This window comes from Erinaceus europaeus, chromosome 2 (genome assembly GCF_950295315.1).
Source record: "Erinaceus europaeus chromosome 2, mEriEur2.1, whole genome shotgun sequence".
NCBI lineage: Eukaryota > Metazoa > Chordata > Mammalia > Eulipotyphla > Erinaceidae > Erinaceus > Erinaceus europaeus.
This window is the reverse complement of record NC_080163.1, coordinates 109,832,831-109,856,716: the sequence shown is the minus strand read 5'-3', so window position 1 is coordinate 109,856,716 and position 23,886 is coordinate 109,832,831. Positions and strand designations below refer to the sequence as shown.

Genomic DNA, 23,886 nt, shown 5'->3' with positions numbered 1-23,886 from the left:
GCAGAACTTGGACTGGAGTTGGTATATTGCACCAAAGTAAAAGACTTTGGGGTGGGGCAGAGGGCTCAGGTCCTGGAACATGATGGCAGAGGAGGACCTAGTAAGACTGAATTGTTATGGACCTCATAAGGTTGAATTGTTATGTGGAAAACCGGGAAATGTTATGCATGTGCAAACTATTGTATTTTACTGTTGACCGTAAACCATTAATCCCCCAATAAAGAAATTAAAAAAAAAAAAGACTTTCATGCCTTAGGCTCTAAGTCCCCGGTTCAATTCCCAACATCAACATAATCTGGAGATGAGCAGTACTCTGCAATCTCATTCTCTTCCTCCCTCCTTATTTCTCTGTCTTTCCAAATATATTTTTCTCATTAAAATAGAAAAAAAAATCTTTGCTTAGTAAGCCTGAGAGACATCTCACCTGGTAGGGCACATGCCTTGCCATTTACACAGCCTGGGCTCCAACCTTCATAAGCCAAGAAGAGCCACAGCATGGTGGAAAACCCTCGTGCTGTTATCTATTTATCTATCATTCTAACACATGATCAAAATTAAAAGAATAAAAGTTGACCTGAGAGTTTTAAAAATTATGTATGTGTGAGGCTCCAAAAGAAAAAGAAGTGAAGAGCAAAAGGGAAATCTCTGCAGTATTCACATCACATATTCTAGTAAGTCTCAAGCCCCTGCTACGCCCCATTTCTTATTAAGAGAACACAGTTATCTTTATGCTTTAACCTTACTTAAATGAGTTGTTTGCTCCTTGCACAGATAGGCAAAGAACTTAAAGCAAAATGCCCCACAACTGCTAGGATAGAATATGGTTCACTATAGCGTAGAATGATAAAAGGCATTAATAACCAGGATCAAAATTAAACACATTACTGAAGGCACATTATTTTACTGAGGACATGCCAAACTGAGAGGCTTTCTTGGATGTTAAGAATGGCATTGTAATATGCATTCAGATAAACAAAGGAACATATTCTATCACTTCCAAAGTATATTTCTAATAACCTACACAGTTTTAACACATAATCATGAAGTTACAGCAGTGAATGATCTACAAAGGATATCTAAGTTCATGACATGATACAAGCAATTCTTTTATAACAGCAAAAGATACCATGTAGGAACTGAATTAATTTTCTTATGTAGCACAAGTACTATTCACAGAACAAGAAACATCTTTCATTGCAAATTACTAATCTGAATGCAGACTCAGACCAACAATAACTGAAAATGATATGAAAAGAATCTTGACACTGCAATCACACGGAAAATGTTTAAGGCATAAAAGAACAATTAAGTTCAGGAAATATGGCTCAGTTCATAAGCTAATGATCTAAAAGATCACACTATCAGACCGTAATTGTAAGCCTATTTCACAATAAATTTTATTTCTACATGGATATATAACTAAGCCTTTCTTGAATGAGGCATGAAATCCAGAACATATGTTCGTAAACTAAAATCTACAAACAAGTATGTCAAAGAGGGTTAAACTATTCATAAGTGGTAAATCTTCAAATTCCATGTACAAAAATTGCATTACTATCTTACTTGTAAAGAATCAACAGTTAACAAGATTTTAGTGGGTAACAATGAAACTTCTTCATGTGAATCTGCTATCTTTTTTTTTCTTTTTATCTAAAATGACTAGGCAAAATATGGCCTTCAAGTAAATTCATAATATTTTACATAAATGGCATTCACTGGTTAATGACTTAATACATTATATTCATATATACATAATCTTCATAATATTTATCAACTAAAGACATACTCATACCCTTTGTAATATTATGGCAAATTACCCTCTTTCACAATTATTATTATCAAAAGGTTGAATGAAGGAAAATTAAAAAGTGTAAGATTAAGTAAAAAATAAAGATTTAATCAAACAAGTAAATGCAGTAAAATTCCAAGCTAACTTAGGCACCAAAACAATCGTATGGGTATTTCTTCCCCCACTTGAGGTCAGACCCCATAAACCAATGACACTCACTGTTTTAATAGCTAAAACCAAGCTCATCAGATAAAGGGACTAAAAAAGCTGTAACAGAACAAGTGACTGGTTCACTTAATGATGATCACTTTGGTCACTACCAGGCTACCCCATCACCTGGGGCCCAAGTCAGGGTATTCTAGGATTAGCCTGTAGATATGATGGCCTAGCCCTCTAAGAGACCCCTCTCACCACCATTACTGGTCACCTTAAACCTTTCCAAAGGCTCTCCAGGATCTTGCCCTGAGTATAAACTAGCAATAGCAGTTTCTGCCCCACTTTCTCGAGGGAGGCTGGGTCATCCAACTCTGCCACTTGAGGAACACTGGTCAGAAATGAGTGCAGCCTAGAATGTTCCCAACTATGACCAGGGACTGTGAGCTCAGTCTGACAGGGACCTGGAGGTTATACAGGCTCCAATGCTAACTATGAATATACATATGGACCAGATTGATGAGGCAAACAGTTAGTTGTCTATATATTTTCTTCAAGTTTGGGAGCTATTTTCTGCCCTAACCCTGCTTCTAGTCCTATTCTCAACTCTGACTACATCTTCCCAGACAATATTTTTAGTTCACTTCCATGTTAACTATCAAGCTCAGGCTAAAATCATGAACCCCAAGGAAGATACCTAAAATTGACATCCTAGCTTCTTATCACCCTAAAATCCCTGTTCTCAACTGCTTTATTCCTACTTTCTGGCTCCTATTTATTCAACATTTTGCCCTGCTTCATAACTTACTGCTTTCCAGCCTTCAAGTTGCAGGTGCTACTCTGATTCCATCCTGAACTCCATAGGCAGATGACCCTACCAATGTGTCCTGGAACTTCACCTTTCCAGTCTCTATTACACTAGGGAAAGGCAAAGAAACAGGTTGGAGGTATGAACTGACCTGCCAATTCCCATATCCAGCAAAGAAACAGTTACAGAAGAAGACCTACTACCTTCTACACCTCAAAAAGAATTTTGGTCCATTTTCCTAGGTGGGGGGGGGGAATAATAGGGGAAGATGAATAAAGGGCTTTGAAACCTAATTACATCAGGACCCAGAGAGAGAAGAGGAAAAAAGTAAGAACATTCAGAAGTAGGGCATGTGTGACTTAAAATGGAAGAGAAGACAGGACCATAGAAAAAAATGAGAAAAGGGAGTTGGGCGGTAGCGCAGAGAGTTAAACGCACGTGACACAAAGTGCAAGGTCCAGTGTAAAGATCCTGGTTTGAGCCTCTGGCTCCCCACCTACTGAGGAGTCTCTTCACAGACTGTTAAGCAGGTCTACAGGTGTCTTTCTCTCCCCCTTTCAGTGTTCCCCTCCTCTCTCCATTTCTCTCTGTCCAACCCAACAACAATGACATAAATAACAATAATAACAACCACAACAATAGAACAAGGGCAACAAAAGAGAATAAATATTTTTTAAAAATTTAAAAAAAAGAGAAAATATACATAGTTATAGAAATAATCATAAGCCCGTATCTGTGAACATTTTAGAATCACTGCAATTTCCAATGGAGGGAATGGGGACACAGCTCTGGTGGTAGAAATGGTGTGGTACTATACCCCTATTATTTAATAACTTTGTAAATCACTAATAAAAATAAAATTTAAGAGGAAGCACAACTTTTTTCTAAGAAAAAAATGAAGACTTATTGGGGACTGAGATTAAAAGTATATATATGATAATATATATTACATATAAGTGTATATATATTATATAAAATGAATAATTTTATACCAATAGGAAAACTGACTAAAGCTTAAGAAAACAGAGGTTATGCACCAATCACAAAGAAATCAAAACAGTTATTAAGAATCTTCCCAACTACAAAAGTCCTAAACCAGATGTCTTTACAAATGAATTCTACAAAACCTTGAGGAAACAGTTAATACCTATACTTCTAAAGCTCTTCCACAAGATCAAAGAAACAGGAACACTCTCTTCCATGTTCTATGAAGCCAACATCACCCTGATACCAAAAGCAGATAGGGACACAACAAAAAAGGAAAAATACAGACCAATATCTCTAGTGAAGAGATGCCAAAATATTAAACAAGATCCCGGCCAACCAGATACAGCAGTATATCAAGAAGATGGTTCATCACGACCAAGTGGGATTTATCATAGGAATGCAAGGCTGGTTCAACATACATAAGTCAATCAATGTCATTCACCACATCAATAAAAGCAAAACCAAAAACCACATGATTATCTCAGATGCAGAAAGAGCCTTGGACAAAATCCACCACCCATTCATGCTCAAAACACTACAAAAAATGGGAATAAATGGGATATTCCTCAAGATAGTGGAGTCCATATATAGCAAACCTACAGCCAACATCATACTCAATGGACAGAAGCTGAAAGCATTCCCCCTCAGATCGGGGACGAGACAGGGCTGTCTATTATCACTATTACTCTTCACATAGTATTGGAAGTTCTTACCATAGCAATCAGGCAAGAGAAAGAAATCAAAGGAATACATATTGGAAGGGAAGAAGTCAAGCTCTCACTATTTGCAGATGTTATGACAGTATACACAGAAAAACCTAAAGAATCCAGCAGAAAACTACTGGAAGTTATCAGGCAATATAGCAAGGTGTCAGGTTACAAAATCAATGTACAAAAACCAGTGGCATTTCTTTATGCAAACACTAAATCTGAAGAAGAGGACATCCAGAAATCACTTCCATTCACTGTTTCAGCAAAATCAATAGAATATCTAGGAATAAACCTAACCAAAGAAGTGAAAGACTTGTATACTGAAAACTATGAGTCACTATTCAAGGAAATAGAAAATGATAACAAGAAATGGAAAGACTGCCCATCCTCATGGATTGGAAGAATTAATATCATCAAAACGAATATTCCGCCCCAGAGCCATATATAAATTTAACGCGATACCCATCAAAGTTCCACCAAGCTTCTTTAAGAGAACAGAACAAAATTACAGTCACTTATCTGGAACCAGAAAACACCTAGAATTGCCAAAACCATCTTGAGGAAGAGAAACAGAAATGGAGGCATCACACTCCCAGAAATGAAACTGTATTATAAGGCCATCATCAACAAAACAGCCTGGTACTGGAACAAAACTAGGCACACAGACCAGTGGAACAGAATTGAAATCCCTAATCTAATCTTTGATAAGGGGGCCCAAAGTATTAAATGGAGAAAGGAAGCTCTCTTCAATAAATGGTGCTGGGAAAACTGGGTTGAAACATGCAGAAGAGGGAGTTGGGTGGTAGCACAATGGGCTAAGTGCATGTGGCGCAAAGCACAAGGACCGGCTTAAAGATCCCGGTTCGAGCCCCCATTTCCCCACCTGCAGGAAGGTTGCTTCACAAGCGGTGAAGCAGGTCTGCAGGTGTCTTTCTCTCTCCCTCTCTGTCTTACCCTTCTCTCTCCATTTCTCTCTGTCCTATCCAACAACAACGACATCAATAACTACAACAGTAAAGCAACAAAGGCAACAAAAGGCAGTAAGTAAATAAATAAAAATAATGTTAAAAAAAAAGAAACATGCAGAAGAATGATACTGAACCACTTTATCTCACCAGAAACAAACAAACAAACAAACAAAAACTCCAAATGGATCAAGGACCTGGATGTTAGGCCAGAAACTATCAAATAATTATGACGAAAATATTGGTGGAACAATTTCCCACCTAAACCTCAAGGACATCTTTGATGATACAAACCCAATTGCAAGGAAGACTAAAGCAGAAACAATCAATGGGACTGCATTCAATTGAAAAGCTTCTGCACAGCCAAAGAAACTATCACACAAAGAGACCCCTCACAGAATGGGAGAAGATCGTCACATGCCATTCATCAGACAAGAGACTAATAACTAAAATATATAAAGAGCTCAGAAAACTTAGCAAAAAAAAAAGCAAATGACTCCATCCAAAAATAGGCAGAGGACATGAATAGAACATTCACTACAGAAGAGATCCAAAGGCTAACAAACATATGAAAAATTGCTCCAGGTCACTGATTGTCAGAGAAATGCAAATAAAGACAACATTGAGACACCACCTCACCCCTGTGAGAATGGCATACACCAAAAAAGGACAGCAGCAACAAATGCTGGAGAGGCTGTGGGGACAGAGGAACCCTTCTACACTGCTGGTGGGAATGTAAAGTGGTTCAACCTCCGCGCAGAGCAGTCTGGAGAAGTCTCAGAAGGCTAGACATGGACCTTCCATATGACCCAGTAATTCCTCTCCTAGGGATATACCCCAAGGCCTCCATAACATTCACCAAAAAGATATGTGTAAACCTATGTTCATAGCAACACAATTTGTAATAGCTAAAACCTGGAAGCAACCCAGGTGCCCAACAACAGATGAGTGGCTGAGGAAGCTGTGGTATATATATATATATATATATATATATATATATATATATATATACACAAGGGAATAGTACGCAGCTATTAGGAATAATAAACCCACCTTCTCTGACCCATCTTGGATGGAGCTAGAAGGAATTATCTTAAGTGAGCTAAGTCAGAAAGATAAATATGAGTATGGGATGATCCCACTCATGAAGAGAAGTTGAGAAAGAAGAACAGAAAAGGAAACTCAAAGCAGGATTTGACTGAATTTGGAGTAGGGCACCAAAGTAAAAACCCTGGTTTGAGGGTGATGGTGGATGTTCGGCTTCACAGGGTGGGGGTGAGGGGTGGAGAGGGGAAGGATGGGATGGGACACAATCTTTTGGTGGTGGGAATGGTGTTTATGTACACTCCTATTAATTTGTAGTCATGTAAATAATTAATATGAGAAGGGAAAAATTGAAAGTCTCCAGCTTTTTAATGCACAGATCATATGCTGAGTCTTCAATATGTTGACTCTTTAAAGCTTAGACCAGGGAGAACAGAAGCAACCAGTGGCACAGCTATATACAAATAATGTCAAAGGACATAAATTATGGTGATGTTGTGTATGATACAGCAAATCCTAACAAAGTGATATTTCAAAGTTAAACCCAACTGACAAATAATGTGATTAAACCAATAACTATCTATTGCCTTCTTAAACCCTAAGACAGCAGGGTTTAAGTTCCTCCTGTCCTGGAACCTCTAGGGTGGGACTCACTTTCCTGTATGCTTCTCTCAAGTCATACCAAATGATATTGCATCCACAGATCCCAACCTAATCAATGCAGTGAGTATCACCTCAGCATGATTCACTTCAGACTGTGTCCATAGAGGTCAGGTATGGAATGTCAATTCTTCAGCCTCATTACTTGGGTCACTGAGACCTTTTCCTTTCATAGGACTCCTCTAATTCCATCCCAGGAATTAGAGAAGTCCTATGAAAAAAAAAAGTCCCCAAACCTAGATGTAGACCAGGTCCCATGAGATAGAGCATATATTCACATGTATCCATAAATTAGGGAAACATATATACCTGAAAGCAAAAGTACACAATAGTCTGCAGTGAGTCAGTATCAAGTTCATAATGAAATAGTGTCTACTTAGACTTAAGATACCCTCCTCACCTACTTCCTATTACAATTCCCTCACTCACTCCAAAGCTAACCTTAGCTAAGCAAGTACTGCAAAAACTGAATAAGGGCAAGAGACTGGCATACTTTAACAATGACTGTTTAGTCACTAATAGGCCACCTCATCAGCTGGGGGCCCTAATTGGGGAGTCCTGATCTTCCCAAACAGACATGATGGGCCTAGACCTTGAATAAATCCCTCTCTCCATTGTTACCAGTCATCTTTATCAGGAACAACAAAATAGACCCCTTGGTGAGCCCCCATAGGACCCTGTCCTCAACCTGGATCAACAATGGTAGAGAATGTTCCATCCTCTGAAGGGAGGCTGGACAACATACTCTATGCTACACCTGAGGAAGATGGGTCCTGACATTAGGGCATCTTGGAACGTTCCTACTCATGACCACAGAATGCAAGCTCAGATCTACAGAGATGCAGAGGTCATATAGGCTCCTAAGCTGAATATGGGCCCCAGATCACATCAAATTGATGGGGTTTACAGCCAACAATATTTATATACCTTTACCACATTTGGGAGCTACTCTCTTCCCTGATCCAGCTTTCTGGTCCTTTTTCCAGCCATGACATCATCTCCTCAGACAATAACTTGGATCCACCTGCATATCAGATTTCAGGGGAAACAATTATAGAAGCAAGACCTTCCACCTTCTACATCCTACAATGACCTTGGGTCCATACTCCCAGAGGGTTAAAGAAAGGAAAGCTATCAAGGAGGGGATGGGATATGGAGTTCTGGTGGTGGGAACTGTGTGGAGTAGTACCCCTCTTATCCTATGGGTTTGTCAGTGTTTCCTTTTAATAAATAAAATTAAAAAAAAAAAGAAAACAGAGGTTATGGTTGCAGATAAATATACAAAGTATTTATTTCATACTATAATAAAACTTTGAGTGGCCTGGGAGGTGGTGCACTGGATAATTGGATCCCCTAGCATGAGTCTCCTACTTTGCTCCATGGCGTTGCATGTTCCAGAGTGATGCTCTAGTTCTCTTTTTCTCATTCACTCACTCACTAATAATAAATCAATATTAAAAAATACTTTGAGAAACAAATTAGTATATCCTAATGTATCAAATACTGTTTTAAAAAATATTTTTATTGTCACCAGGCTCTTTGCTGCAGCGAATCCATGGCTCACAGTGGCCACTTTTTAATTTTATATTTCCCATTTTTACTAGATAGGACAGAGAGAAATGGAGAGGGTGTGGGAAGACAGAGAGAGGAAAGATAGACACTTACAGACCTGCTGCTTTACTTGTGAAGCAGACCCTCTGCAGGTGGAGTAAGGGGAACTCAACCCAGGGTCCTTATACACTTAGCCAGGACTACCACCACTGGCTTCCATAAATACTCTATAATATTGAAAAGACCACATCATTGAGTATTTTTAATATAATCACTTTATGCAATTTTGGGAAAAATTAAAAGTAAGAACATGTAAGTCTTTTTTTTTTTTTTTTGCAAGTCTTTATAATGGGAGATACATGTTAGATTTGGAATCAAAAGTTCTGGAGACAGTTGAGACAAGAAGCATTCACTCAACTAATATTTATTGAGTGACTTCTTTCTCCTATGCACAAGACACAGAGGACATCAGAAGGAACAAATCAGTTGAAATTTTTGGCTTTACATGTTTACATTATAGTGGTTACTAGCAAAAAAAAATAAATAATCAAGAGGAAAAATAAAATTCAAAGCCATGCAGTGCTCATCCATCTCCCAAGGATATAACTACTTAACAAAAACTCAAGCTACAATTCTAATTTTCTAGGCCTATTCCACACACTTTTCAGTATATGCTAGAACCAAGGAGAAGGGGGGGGGGGCAAAAAAAACATTTAATGAAAATGCTACATAGTAAGAAAAACCTATCTTAATGTCTACTTACCGGATTACAGAACTGTCAACCCAACGGAAGGGATTTAATCGAAATGTAGACTGGACCAAATTTTAGAAAATACTTAATGCTAAAGGCACTGCACATTAAACTCTAAAGATGCACTTAATGAGCTAATAGATACTTTATCTTCTCTAATATCTGAAATTCCGGGAATACTTTTATTCAGAGGCCTATTTAGTATGAACTAGTGGTTACAGTTCATATCTCAGCACACACAAAAAAAACTCTCAATATAGAACCACCATCTCAATATGTATTTTTTTCTGGCTCCAAAGAATGACTAGCAACTATCTTAGCTTATAGGCTTAACTACATTACTATCCTAAGTAGTTAAAGGAAAATGGCTAAGGTGTTAGAAATTTGTACACAAATGGCTCTATTAATACCCATGTTTCCAATATTCTGCCTGTTACAAGGAACCTAACACTAGTTTTCTTGAATGAGTCGCCATATATTTCACAAGTTTATAGGTTAGTAAGCAATTGAAAATAACAAGTAGATTAATTTTATCTTCTTCTGAAAATTAATGTCAAACTTCTAAGTTGAATTAGTATTTACATATCCTTTGGATATATACCAAAGAGTGGTATTGCTGGATCATAGGTAATTCTGTTTTTGTCTAAGGACTCCCCATACAGTCTTCCAAAGGGGCTGCACCAGTTCAGATTCTCACTAACAGTGTAGCATGTCCCTTTTTCTCCACAACCTCACCAACACCTGTCATTTCCTATTTTGTTGATGTAGGCCATTCTCTCAAGTGTGAGGTTTAAATCTAAGTGTAGTAGTTTTAATTTGCATTTTTCAAATAATAAGTGAATTGGAACACTTTTTCATATGTCTATGAGCCATGTGTATCTTCTCAAGAAAAAAAGAGAAAACGCTTCTCTTTTTCTATTTATCTGAAAAAAGCTGAAAACAAATAAGATTTCATCATTGCTGCAGTCCAAATGCTTGCACTTTGAACCTTTTGCACAGAGTTGTATTAAAACTTAAAAGTAGTTTAATAAAAGAATAGGCAATTTCACAACCCCTGTAACCCACTATTAATCACAAATAAAAAAAATGTAATGTTCATTCTTTATCATTTATCACAAGATGATGAAAGAAAATTCTTCCTACTCTACCATTTTTTGCTGTCAAATCAGGATTATAATCTTTATGATTTCTTAATTTTACTGAAGAAACTGAGAAGATAAAAATTAAAAGCAAGACTAGATACTTACACCACTGGAAAGGAACTGAGCATACTTTACATGAGGTGAATCAATATCCTTTCCAGAGATGATCAGTGTTATCTACCATTCTGTAGGATAAAGACAAAAGGCAAAAAAATTACTTGTTAATTAAAGGCAGAAAAGATTTTTTAATCATATAACTTTAGGATATTAACATTAGTATCAGCTAATATTATTTGATATTTTAAAACAAACCATTGGTTTGAAGTGGTTTTTTAAAAAATTCATTGTTGATAGGTTAAAATTACTCACTGGAAAATTAAAATCCTAGCCCTGTTATGAGACATCATGGAAAGAAACAGATTTTAGCATGCAATGGAAAGTGTAAGTGTGTGTGTGTGTGTGTGTGTGTGTGTGTGTGTGTGTGTGTGTGTGTGTGTGTGTGTGTAGGTCACAATGAGATTAAAGGTAGCATGATAATATCAATGTATTTACTCTTAGTCAAATCTTGAGTGAAATTTCTCTAAGGCTCAATTTCCACATCTAAAAATGAGGGACAACAGAGAAATACCTCAAATAGATACTATAAAGTCAAAATATATTTTTTTAATGGTGGTGATAAAGCATTTCACAAATATCAAGTAGCAGGAGCAGTTACTACCAATTAAGAAAAAAAGGGGGGGGGAGGTGAATCCCCATGCTGCATTTAGATTACTGAACAGAATGCAAATTAATAGTGGAGTCTAATCCCATTGTCTTCAGATTAGCCTTCAACTGTTTTATTCACCATTAAGACACATTGGCCCCTTTCAATTGAGACATAGATAATAACAAATAATAAAATCTATTGTTCACAGTTTTGGAGCTAAAGATCATACATTACTGACTGAATTTATTAACAATTTCAAATCACAATCTATAAAGGCAACTATTTCTATTAATTAAAAGATAATATTATAAATTAAATGAAAGTTTAAATGTTGATGACAAAAATTCTCACATTAAAATATACATTCAGCACTGAATTATATTATGCAAGACCAAAGTGTTTAAGAGTAACTTATGATATATGCAAAATGTACAAGGTAAAGTTAGAAACCTTTCACATTTGCATATCCTAATTGTACCTTTAATGAACTTCCTGCTTTAGTTAATTTTCTTGCTGACTTAAGAAATACCTGTCCTGGCTGGGAGTATGGATGGACCTGTCAACGCCCATATTCAGCGGGGAACTAATTACAGAAGCCAGACCTTCCACCTTCTGCATCCCACAATGACCTTGGGTCCATACTCTCAGAGTTATTAAAGAATAGGAAAGCTTTAAGGGGAGGGGATGGGATACAGAGTCCTGGCGGTGGGAACTGTGTGAAGTTGTACCCCTCTTATCCTATGGTTTTGTCAATGTTTCCTTTTTATAAAAATTTTTAAAAATTTAAAAAATGATACCAACAACAAAATACCTGTCGTAAAAAGTAAATGTACAGAAAGTATAAAAATGTTGCTGATCATATGTTCCTATTGCAACACTAAACCACAAAACTGAATACTGGTGAATACACATTTTTCACTCATGCTCAACTGCAAGTAAAAGATATTAGTACTAAGTACCTACTAGTCCATAGTAAGCATAAGCCATAGATGTGGTCCTTGTAATATAGAAGATTATTAAACTATGTGGCAGGGTCATGTAAAACACACACACACACACACACACACACACACACCATACTTAATAAAAGGCATAGTGTGATAAGACTAAAAATACAAAGTTTATGAGAGTAACAATTTAAAGATTAATTTAGCTTAGAAAGAACTGGGAAGATTTCTTAAAGTGAGATCTCAACTGTTAACTGTAAATTAGAGTAAGACTTCCAGCACACTAAGGTGTGAAAGGAAGTGAAAATCAGTGAAGAGAGTGTCCAGGAAGAACAGCAAAAGGTAAGTATGAGGTATGCTTAGGAAATAATTAGACCCGTGTTAATGGTCTTTGATACAGTATGTACGAGGAGGAGATAATCTAGAAAGGGGATGTCTACAAAGTACAGAAGGCTAGTAAATGCTTGGTAATCCTGACTTTTATTCTATACAATGGAGCCAGGCTAGGGAATAAATCAGCAATGACTCACTTCACAGATAAACAAACTGAGTAATATAGACTTGTTTAAATGCAAGTCTCTGAATTCATATCATTAATAATTAAGATACAGATAGGCTTAGTCTATAAAAGAAAATATTTAGAGCTAGAAGACAGCTCACCTGGTAGAATGTATCCCTCACCATGCACTGGGTTACTGGGTTCAAGTCCCTCACCACAAGGGAGTACCATAGATAGCACTGAAGGAACTTCACAAATGGTAGGGCTTCACTATGGTATCTCTCTTTTGTTTCTTCCTTTCTCTTCTCTCTAAATTAAAAAGAATGCAAAGATTGGGCTTGGGAGGCTACTTAGAATTACTATGTATAGGTGAGGCATTAAATTCATTCCCCAATGTTGCATATGAAATAAAATATTCTAAGAACATAAGATCAAGTAAGCAAGCAAGCGGAGCTATAAAACTACCACGCTCACACTCAATTTCACAGAGCTCTTCCTGGTTTAGGAAACCATTTTTGTTTCTGTGTTTTCCTTTCCAATTTGACATGCTTTTATCCAATATAAAGAGTACTATTAATAAAATTAATAATTGATTTTAATAAATCACAAAAGAATAATTGTGAGCAAAAATGTGGGGAAAATAAAACCTTTGTGTGTTGCTGGTGAGAACGTAAAAATGGTAAAATCCATATAGAAAAAACAGTATGGTTGTGCCTCAAAAAAAATTAAACATGGAATTAGCATATGATACATCAATTCCACCTCTAGGTATATATCTAAAAGAAGTGAAAGCAAGAACTCAAGTCAGTACTTGCATACCCATGTTCAGAGAAACATTATTCATAATAGCCAAAGGTAGAAACATACCCAAATATTCATTTATGGATAAATTAAAATATAATCCACATAATGATGATTCAGCCTTATTAAGAAAGGAAACTCCGACACCGTAACATGAATGAGCCTTGAAAACATGCTAAAGAAGGTAAGTCTGTCATAAAAGGTCAAATACTGGATAGGATCATTTACATGAGCTTTCAAAAATAATCAAATCCAAAAAGACAGAATGGAGTGACTAAAAGAGGTTGGGGGAGGAAGAAGGCAGAATTATCTGAGTTTCAGTTTGGATGGATGAAAAAGTTCTAGAAGTGGTTGGCAGTGATGGCTGCAAAGCAATGTGAACATACTTAATGCTGAACTGGATAGTTAGAAACAATTTAACAATCAGAGCATTATAACAAAAGAAAAATTTATTAAAAGGTACGAGTTAAAAATTCATGGTTACTGGGTCACATTCAAGTAAAAAGGAAGTAGTAAGCTATGAATGACAAAGTCAGAAGGCTGGGTAACAGGTGATGGTGCACTTCATTGTGTGTACACATTACCATGAACAAGGACCTGGGTTCAAGCCCCAGGTCCCCCACCCACAGGGAGAAGCTTCTTAAGTGGTGAAGCAATGCTTCAGGTCTCTATCTTCTTCTTTCTCTCACCTTCCCCTCTCAGTTTCTCAGTCCTATCAATGAAAAAAAGACTTTTCACATATCCTTCTCTTCTAAGTCTTTAAGGCGTGCAGTCTGTTTACTTGAGCTTTTTCTTGTTTCCTAGTGTGTTGCTTCCTAATGTGCACTTGTATGGCTATGAATTTCCCTCTAAGTATTTTTAATAGCTTGTGTCTTCATGTTCATTTGATTCTAGGAACACTTTAATTTCTTCCTTGAATTCGTCTTTGACCCAGTAGGTGTTAAACAGTGTGCTACTGATTTTCCATATTTTGGGACTTTTACAGAATATTCACTACAGAAGAGATACAAAAGGCCAACAGACAAATGAAAAAAATGAATAAAATATCCTACAATCTTGTCAGTCATTATTAAATCTCACACACACACACACACACACACACACACACACACACACACACACACACACACACACATACACACACACGACTTCATTTGTTGCACTTTAAAAAAGAAAGGCAGTTGGCACACCTTACTAGGGAAAGAGAGAGGCAGACTGGGAGTATGGACCGACCAGTCAACGCCCATGTTCAGCGGGGAAGCAATTACAGAAGCCAGACCTTCTACCTTCTGCAACCCTCAACGACCCTGGGTCCATGCTCCCAGAGGGCTAGAGAATGGGAAAGCTATCAGGGGAGGGGGTGGGTTATGGGGATTGGGTGGTGGGAATTGTGTGGAGTTGTACCCCTCCTACCTTATGTTTTTGTTCATTAATCCTTTCTTAAATAAAAAATTAAAAAAAAAAGGCAGTTGGTTAATATTCCTTTGTTTGCTTTTATTTGTTTCTGGTCATCACTTAGTTTCACTGATCAGGCTAACATTTTCAGATAGAAAGACAGAAACATGGAGGCGGAGTGGTGGCACACCTAGTTGAACATGTATGTTACAGTGTGCAAGGATCCAGGTTGGAGTCCCCGGTCCCCACATGCAGGGGGAAAGCTTCACAAGTAGTGAAGCAAGACTGCAGGTGTCTCTCTGTCTCTCTCTCTCTCTCTATCACCCCCTTCCCTTTCAATTTCTGGCTGTGTCTACTCAATAAATAAAGATTTAAAAAAAATTTTTAAAAATAAAGACAGAAACAGAAGGAGAGACTGAGAGAAAGATAGCACAGCACTAAAACTTGCTTCCAGGAAGCGGGACTAGGCAAACCTGGGTTATGCCTGGTAAAGCAGCACAATATCCAAGTGAGTTATCATGCTGGTCTCCTAGTAAACATTCTTAAATGACAGAGTAAAAAGGATACTACAGCTACAAAGCTTAATAATATATTATAATAATTAATAATATTTTGTTACATGAAAAAAAATCCTAACTATGCCAAAGCCCAAGAGTCCCCCCCTCTGCCCCCCAAGCCACTGGGCCTGCCGCTGCTCCTACCTTTCATCTGTTAAGTGCCCCTTCTCACCCTCCATAACCCATGATGAGTACCATGTAAGCATCAGTGCTGAAACCTTTTTTCTGGGGCAAATGTGTCAAATATTGGATTTGAGTTTCAAAGCCAATGAGTGCATAGGGATGACTGTATATCATTTTTTTGCTCACCTTATAGAGAAACTACTTGCATGCCTGCTATCCCAGACAGAGGTCACAGTTCTCTGGGTCTCCCTTTTTGTCCCTTCTCTTTCACTATAACTTTAATTTTTCTTCTTTCTTCCACCCTAAGATCCCTAATCTCATCTGCTCTGTTCCTACTGTGTGGTTCCTGCTCATTAACCATTTTGTCTCACTTTATTTCCTGCCAAATTCCAGACACCCAGTTGCAGATGCTACCACGATTCTACCCTGACTTCTCTGGGAAGACGACTTCTCCAATGTGTCTGTCCTAGAACCTCATCTCTCCAGAGGCCTATCCCACTAGGGAAAGACAGAAACAGGCTGGGGGTATGACTGACCTGCCGATGTCCAAATCCAGAGGAGAAGCAATTACAGAAACCAGAACTCCTACCTTCTACACCCCCAAAACAACTTTGATCCATGCTCTCTGTGAGGGAGAAGTGATAGGACAAAGAGGATAAGAGGGCTCTGAACTCAAGCTCCATTAGATCACAGAAAGATAGGACAAAAAGGGGAGAGATATTTGGTTGTAGTAACAGAGTTATGTGTAGCTTGGAGGGGAAGAGAGGACTGGATCTAGAAGAAAATGGGGCAATTATGTCCAAATGTAAACAGACAGTTGTAGAGATGACAGTTAACCCATGTCTGAAACCTTGGGAGAACCATGGTGGTTTGCAATGGAGGGACTTGGGATTCAGAACTCTGGTGGTGGGAATGGTGTGAAATTATACCCCTGTTGACATATAGTCTTATAAATCACTATTGAATTGCTAATATAAAAAGTACATGTAATTAAACTATAGCAGAAAAAAGAACATTAATAGTTTTATTTGTACAATACAAATGAGTTCAGTATACATTTTAAAATGGACAAATGTAATTGGAAAGAAAAAAATTCCCACAAAATTATAAATACATATGCTTTTAAAAAGACACAGCAGTATGTGGCCTTCTAACCTAACAGATCTTTTCCTATATCTTCTATGACTGATCATTAAAAAGTCATAATGAAAGCTTTTATTTAAGACATATAATCTCAAATATTTATAAAAATATACAAAAATAGCTTTACTTACATGCTACAAGATATTAAATAATCTTTGGATCAGGAAGGAAACCAAAGACCTATCAGTAAGCTATGACCAAACAACAGAATAATTCTTGAAATTAAAACCGAGGTGATCAAAATTAATAAGAAAAAAAGTTTTAAAGGCTTTCAATATTTTTAAAAGGCAGAGGAAAGGAATTACTAGATGTTACTACTTGAAATTAATATAAGATAAAGTTTTAAACAGCATAAATAAATCCAAATATCTAGTTCTTTTAAAGATACTTAAACAGTGGTCTGGGAGATGGCGCAGTGGATAAGGTGTTGGACTCTCAAGCATAAATAAGGTCCTGAGTCTGATCCCCGGGAACACATGTGCCAGAGTGCTGTCTGGTTCTTTCTCTCTTTTCTGTCCCTCTCATTAGTAAATAAATATTTAAAAAAATAAGTAAAAAATAAAGATACTTAAACAGGGGGGCCAGATGGTGGTGCACCTGGTTGAGCACATATGCTACAATGCTCAAGGATCTAGGTTCGAGCCCCTGGTCCCCACCTCCAAGGGGAAAGCTTCTCAAGTGGTGAACCAGGGCTGCAGGTATCTTTCTGTCTCTCTCCCTCTCTATCTCCCCCTCTCCATTTCTATCTCTCTCTAATAAATAGATAATAAAATTTTTTAAATAATAAAAATAAAGATACTTAAATAATTACCTATAGTGTAGTAAGAATGAAATTTGACACAGTTCAAAATAAAAAGAGAATTCAACCTTAAGACAGAATTAGGAAAATGAAGTTTTAAAGACATAAATGCAGAGCCAGAGATATATCTCACCTGGGAGGGCACCTGCTTTGCCATGTACAAGTTCTAGGTTTGAGCCTGGATAACCATATGTAGGACTATGGCACTTAGGGAAACTTCAGTGTTGTAGCTGTCTTCCCTACACCTTCCCATCTAAAAAGGTCAGTCCAGAGTTGTAAGGTCCCAGCAAGCAAAAGAGGAAGGATGGATGGATGGATGGATGGATGGATGGATGGATGGATGGAAGGAAGGAAGGAAGGAAGGATACAATGCAATTTCAGGACAACTCATTCAGAAACCTAAATGAATGATTTGCCAGTAAAATAGGAAATATCAAAATTGACTCAAGAGACATGAATGAATTCTTGAGTAGAATAAAATATCATAAATTAAAGGTAATTCAAAGTCTGTGTCTGACCTACGAGCATGAGGTTCCAAGTTTGATCCCTGACATCATACATGCCAGAGTGATACTGTGGTTCCATGCCTGTGTGTCTCTCTCACTGTCACTCATTAATAAACAAAATAACAAAACATACTAGAACTAATTCACTTAAGTTAAAATTTAAAATTCTAAAATTAATTTTGACCCTGGAGTCTAGTCACAGAGCAAAAGTAATTCATGACTATAATTTATTGCATAAATACTAATGACTATATTAATAGACGATGAAAAAGTACTTGTTAAAATTCAGCAATCAGGTAAAATCCAACAATCATTTTCACAAAAGCACTATAGAATAGGAAAACATATTTTTGGAAAATGGAAGAATGTAAGTGCCCTAATTAGTAAAACACTAAAAATAACTTCAAGTAGAAGACTGTATGTATAATGAATATGTATCTAAATAGTGCATACATATAGATATTTGTGTATATGTATAAATATGTCAAGAATTCCATTTGATGAATTTTGGAAAGACAGTAACAAATAGTGGTTACTGTACATAAATACTGGGTGGGGATTAGACAGATTAGGAATAGGTAGAAAGAGACTATTCACAGAAAACTTTTAAGTTGTTTTCACCATATGACTATTATTACTATTTAACAAATCAAATGAATAAAAGAATTGAACTCAACACTGACTTGAAGATTTCACAAATATCTATAAAACAAACCATGTAAGCAAACCAGCTAAACTGTAATAAAAGAGCTAATGACCTGATATAAAAACTAGAAAATTCAAGTGATTTTAATAAATGATAACTGAAATAAAACAAGTTAAAAGATACAGTACATTTAAAGTTAATAAAAATTCCCTTAGGTTAGCAGGAAACACCTGGAATGATAATGGGAAAGTATTTCATGCATAGTAGTTACTACCCTTCACTATTAATCAATAGTTATAATCAATAGTTATAGTGAGAAATAAGCCCAAAAGATTTTTAGTTTAAAAAGAATCTCAGGGGCTGGGTGGTGGCACACCTGGTTGAGCGCACATGCTACAATGCACAAGGATCTAGATTCGAGCCCCTAGTCCCCACCTGCAAGGGGAAAGCTTTGCAACTGGTGAAGCAGGGTTGCAGGTGTCTCTGTTTCTCTCCCTCTCTATCTCCCTCCTCTCCATTTCTGTCTCTATCCAATAAATAAATAAAGATAATTAAAAAATTTTTTTAATTTCAAAGATATAAACAGAAAGTATAAAAACAGCCAAGAAAACTGTACAAAGGTAGATTTCACTGATCAGATATCAGAATATATTTAAGACATTAATCAAATCAATACGATACTGGCACAAAAACAGAAAACTGAAACAGAATAGAAAAGTTCTAATATGAATATGCAAATATGAGAAAATGTACAAGTCAAAGGCTAATTTGTAATTTAGCAGAAAATAATTTTACATGATCTAGTTATTTTCTAAGGAAAAAAAAAAAACAACCTGTGCAGAGACTCTCATGACCGAGGTTCTAAAGTCCCAGGTTCAATCTCCCGCACCACCATCAACCATCAGCCAGAAGTGAGCAGTGCTTTGGGGAAAAAACAACAACAACAAAAACAAAAACAAAACTTCAGTGGAATAAATGAAAAATTATAAAAAGCAAATTAAGGCAATATATTCTACAGCAAAATTTAGATGACATGCCTTCTAAAGATTCTTAACAGGGGCCAGGTGGTGGCATACCTGGTTGAGCACACATATTACGATGTGCAAGGACCTGAGTTTGCGTCCCCAGTCCCCCCCAGCAGGGGGAAAACTTTGCAAGTGGTGAAGCAGTGTTGCAGGTGTCTCTCTGTCTCTCTCCTTCTCTATCACCCACCTTCCCTCTTGATTTCTGGCTGTTTTTATCCAATAAATAAAGATAATATCAAAATACTTTTTAAAACAGATTCTTAAAGCAGAAACTTTAAAAGATAGGCATGAAAGTTATAAGATTTCTCATTACTAGAAAAAAAAACAACTAAGCATTTAAATCAGAAAAAAAATTTGGCATGTATAGAAGAAGCAAATCTAAGCAGTCAAGTTTTTGAAAAATACTCAAACTTAGTAGAAGTCTAGAAAATAACAATCACTTAAGCAAATTTTAAAAATATTCAAGTATCTCCTCAAAGGGATATTGTCATATTTCTTGGGTCTAAATGTGAATTATGACCTCATTCTGGAAAGAAATTTCAAAACACAGGAAAATTTAAAGTACTTATGTGCTGAGCCTTAAAGTACTATTTTGTAATTTATCATAGAAAAATGAAAGTAATCATATATAATATTTATATGCACAACCACTATCACCTATTTTCCAACTTCCTAACTCTGACAAGACAGTTGTTTCAATCAAACAGGAATGACTAAATTAACTATAATATAGGTTGGCAAAAGGTTTGCTTTGGGGTAGAGACTCTGTCTTAGCCTTCTCTAAGGCTAAGAGATACAGAGTTAAAAAGAACATAGCATTGAAGCTTTGTTCAATAAAGTGGGGGGGCTGGACTGGAATCTGGCACATGGCAAAGCAGCACACTATCTGAGTGAGCTATTTAACTGGTCATAAACTAATAATATAACTACTTGACTTGTGGAATTTGCACATAACAGAGTTGAGTAAGAATAGCACAATGCAATCAAATAAGATTAACATGATCATGTTTTTAAAATAACACTCAAAGGTCCTCTTTATATGTGCATGTCTCATGGGGTGGGTATATCTTTATCTAAACTTATACACATACACCTAAGTACATGAGCACAGAGGGAAAAGTTGGTGGTCAACTGGCAACAGAATTAGAATGCAGATTGGAGATCTACAGGGGCTGGGTGGTGATGCACCTGGTTGAACATATATGTTACAATGTGCAAGGACCTGGGTTTAAGACCCTGGTCCTCCTCCTGCAAGGAGAAAGCTCTGTGAGTGGTGAAGCAGGGCTGCAGGTGTCTTTCTCTCCCTCTCTATTTCCCCGTACTCTCTCAATTTCTAGCTGTCTCTACCCAATAAAAAAAGATATTAAAAAAATTTTTTTAGATAAAATAAAGGATGGAGGGGGTGTGTGCCTGTGTGTGTGTGTAATGTGTCAAGTAGGAAGGATTACAGTCTTTGCAACACACACACACACCTCAAAATTTTAAAATTCTTACTACTTGAACTCAAGGGCTGAGTGGTGGTGAACCCATTTGAGTGTACAAGTCACCATGCCTGAGGACCCAGGTTCAGGGCTCTAGTTTCCACCTGCAAGGAGGAAGCTTCATAAGTGGTGGAGCAGCACTGCAAGTGTTTCTGTCCCCCACCCCCTTTCTGTCCCTATTAGACACAAACAAAAAACAAAGGAGGGAAGGCCACTGCAAACAGTGGATTCATACTGTAGTTACTTGGAGTCCTTGTGATAACCCTGGTGGCAACAAATATATAACAAACAAACAAACAAACAAACAAAAAATCCTCAATACCAAGTGGAAAGTTTAGGGGTGTCAAAATTCCTAACAAAGTCAGGTTGAGAAGTACACAGTCGGTATTGCTAACCCTTGAAGAAAAATATAATCCACAAATACACTAGAAATAAGTACATGTAGTTATAGTTATGCACAGGTGGTAATAAGGCATTCATTTTTAATCCCAGGTTTCCTCATTAAAATGAAAAACAGCAACTATATAAAGAAGAAAAGTGAATTTCAAGATATTTAATGAAAAGTTCAAGTTTCTCTTTCACTTTAAACTTTTTTCTTTCTTCCATCCATTTAGCTAGCATTCACAATTTTGTTTTACATGCTCTGAGTTTACCTTTAGGATAGCTTCCCCAGCAGAAGAATTCTTTTGACATATATACATTTTAAATTATGATAGATTTGTCAAACTACCTACCTCCTGACAAAGCACCAGTTTATACTCTCACCTTTAGGATATGCTCATTACGAATCCAGTATGTTGGTGGCAACATACAACTGAATTTACATCCTACAGTTCGATAGTTTCACTCAACAATGGTAAATGAAAAAAGGACAAAATATTTGAATCAAAGAAGAAAAAAAGAAGCAAGGAATATAAGGCTTTTAAAAAGAAAGCATAAGAATGGGTGAAGAGTTAGTTTAGCTGCAAGATAGGTAGTAAGCAAGCATTAATAGGGAGCAGCGACAGGTATACTGCAAACATCATTAGGGAGATGGGTATAGACAAAATTGAATACCCACAAATTAACTCTCAGAAGTTGAAACAGTTCTTACAAAGCTGCCTTTGCTACTGTTTTAGAAGCTCACTTAGGACTCAGTATTATACATCTAAAATATTGATTTAGTGCCTGGGAGATAAGGAAGTTGATCAAACATTGAACTCTTAAGCATGGGCTCGAGAGTTTAGGCACTGCATATTTCTGTATGATCATCTGATTTTCTCTCATATTTCTTAAAAATATCTATGTAAAACAAAATGTGAAAGGTGTTAAAATACAGAGGTATACGTCTCATGACTTAACATGTTAGATACTACTAGTACTTCAATTTACAGATGAGAAAAAGAAATCTTCTTGACTAGATACATAATGAGCTTGAAGGAATCATGTTAAGTGAGATAAGCCAGAGGCTGAAAGTGGGATAATCTCACTCATGGACACAAGTTAAGAAATAAGAGCAAAAGGTAAACGCAAAGTAGAACTGGGACTGGGTTTGGCACATTGCATGCACTAAAGCAAAGGACACTGGGGGGAGGGGGCCTTTCAGCTCCTGGTACAGGATGGTGGAGGAAAACTTAGGCTGGAAGTGAGATTTTTCTGCAAAAAACCAGAAATTTTACGCATGTACCAACAACCGTGTTTACTATAAACCATTAATCTCCCCAATAAAAGTATTAAAATATATATGCATGTATGTAAATAAACATAAAACATGAAGGAAAAAGAACACAAACTCTAGGGTGGCAGACTTCTGGAGGTGTGGCTATGGAGAAGGAAGAGTTTCAGATTGCTCTTCTGTTAAAACTAGAAAAAACAATAAAAAATCACCTGAAAACTCAACAATATACAATCAGGATTTCCTCAGAAACCATTAAAACAACAGCCACCAAGTTGCAGACACTACTAGGATTCCATCCTGAACTTCTGGGGCAGAACCTCACCATATGTCCTGGAACCTCACCTTTCCAGAGCCCTATCGGCCTAGGTAAAGATAGAAACAGACAGGAGGTATATGGATCAACCTGCCAACACCCATGTCCAGCAGAGAAGCAATTATAGAAGCCAGAACTCCCAACTTCTGTACCCCAAAAAGAATTTTGGTTCATACTCCCAGAGTGGAAGAAATGATAGGGGAAGATAACCAGAGAGAGGGCTTTGAACTCCAACTCCATGAGGACCCTGAGACAGAAGAGGAGAAAAAGAAAGTAGTGGTCTGGGAGATGATAAAGTGGATAAAACACTGGACTTTGGAGCATTAAGTCCTGAATTCCATCCCTGGCAGTGCATGTACACAAGTGATGTCTGGTTCTTTTCTCCTTTCTATCTTTCTCATTCATAAATAAGTAAAACATATGGATCCCAGTTTGAGTCCCAAGCTCCCCACCTGCACAGGCGTCATTTCAGAGGCAGTGAAGCAGATCTGCAGGTGTCTATCATTCTCTCCCCCTCTGTGTTCCCCTCCTCTCTCAGTTGCTCTCTGTCCTATCCAACAATGACAACAGTAATAACAACAAAAAACAAGGGCAACAAAAAGAAAAAATGACCTCCAGGAGCAGTGGATTTGTAGTGCAGGTACCAAGCCCCAGCCATAATCTGGAAGCAAAACCAAAAGCTAAATAAATAAATAAATAAATAAATAAAATATTTAAAAGGGGGGGAA

General features: G+C 37.0%; 1 protein-coding gene across 14 annotated transcripts in view; it reads right to left on the bottom strand.

Annotated features, from left to right (window-relative positions):
- HMBOX1 (homeobox containing 1) overlaps nt 1-23,886 on the bottom strand; it is a 213,447-nt gene that overhangs the window by 122,877 nt on the left and 66,684 nt on the right. For 7 of the 14 annotated variants that reach the window (XM_060184905.1, XM_007517240.3, XM_007517238.3 and 4 more), the window contains exon 2: nt 10,666-10,745. The exons of 1 other annotated variant lie outside the window; for it this stretch is intronic. In XM_060184905.1, the coding sequence (XP_060040888.1) occupies nt 10,666-10,688 (23 nt within the window). In that variant the 5' untranslated portion in view covers nt 10,689-10,745. Of the gene's footprint in view, nt 1-10,665; nt 10,746-12,873; nt 13,022-23,886 lie in introns of all 14 variants that reach the window. 6 more of the 14 variants (XM_060184909.1, XM_060184910.1, XM_060184911.1 and 3 more) reach the window with 1 other exon arrangement.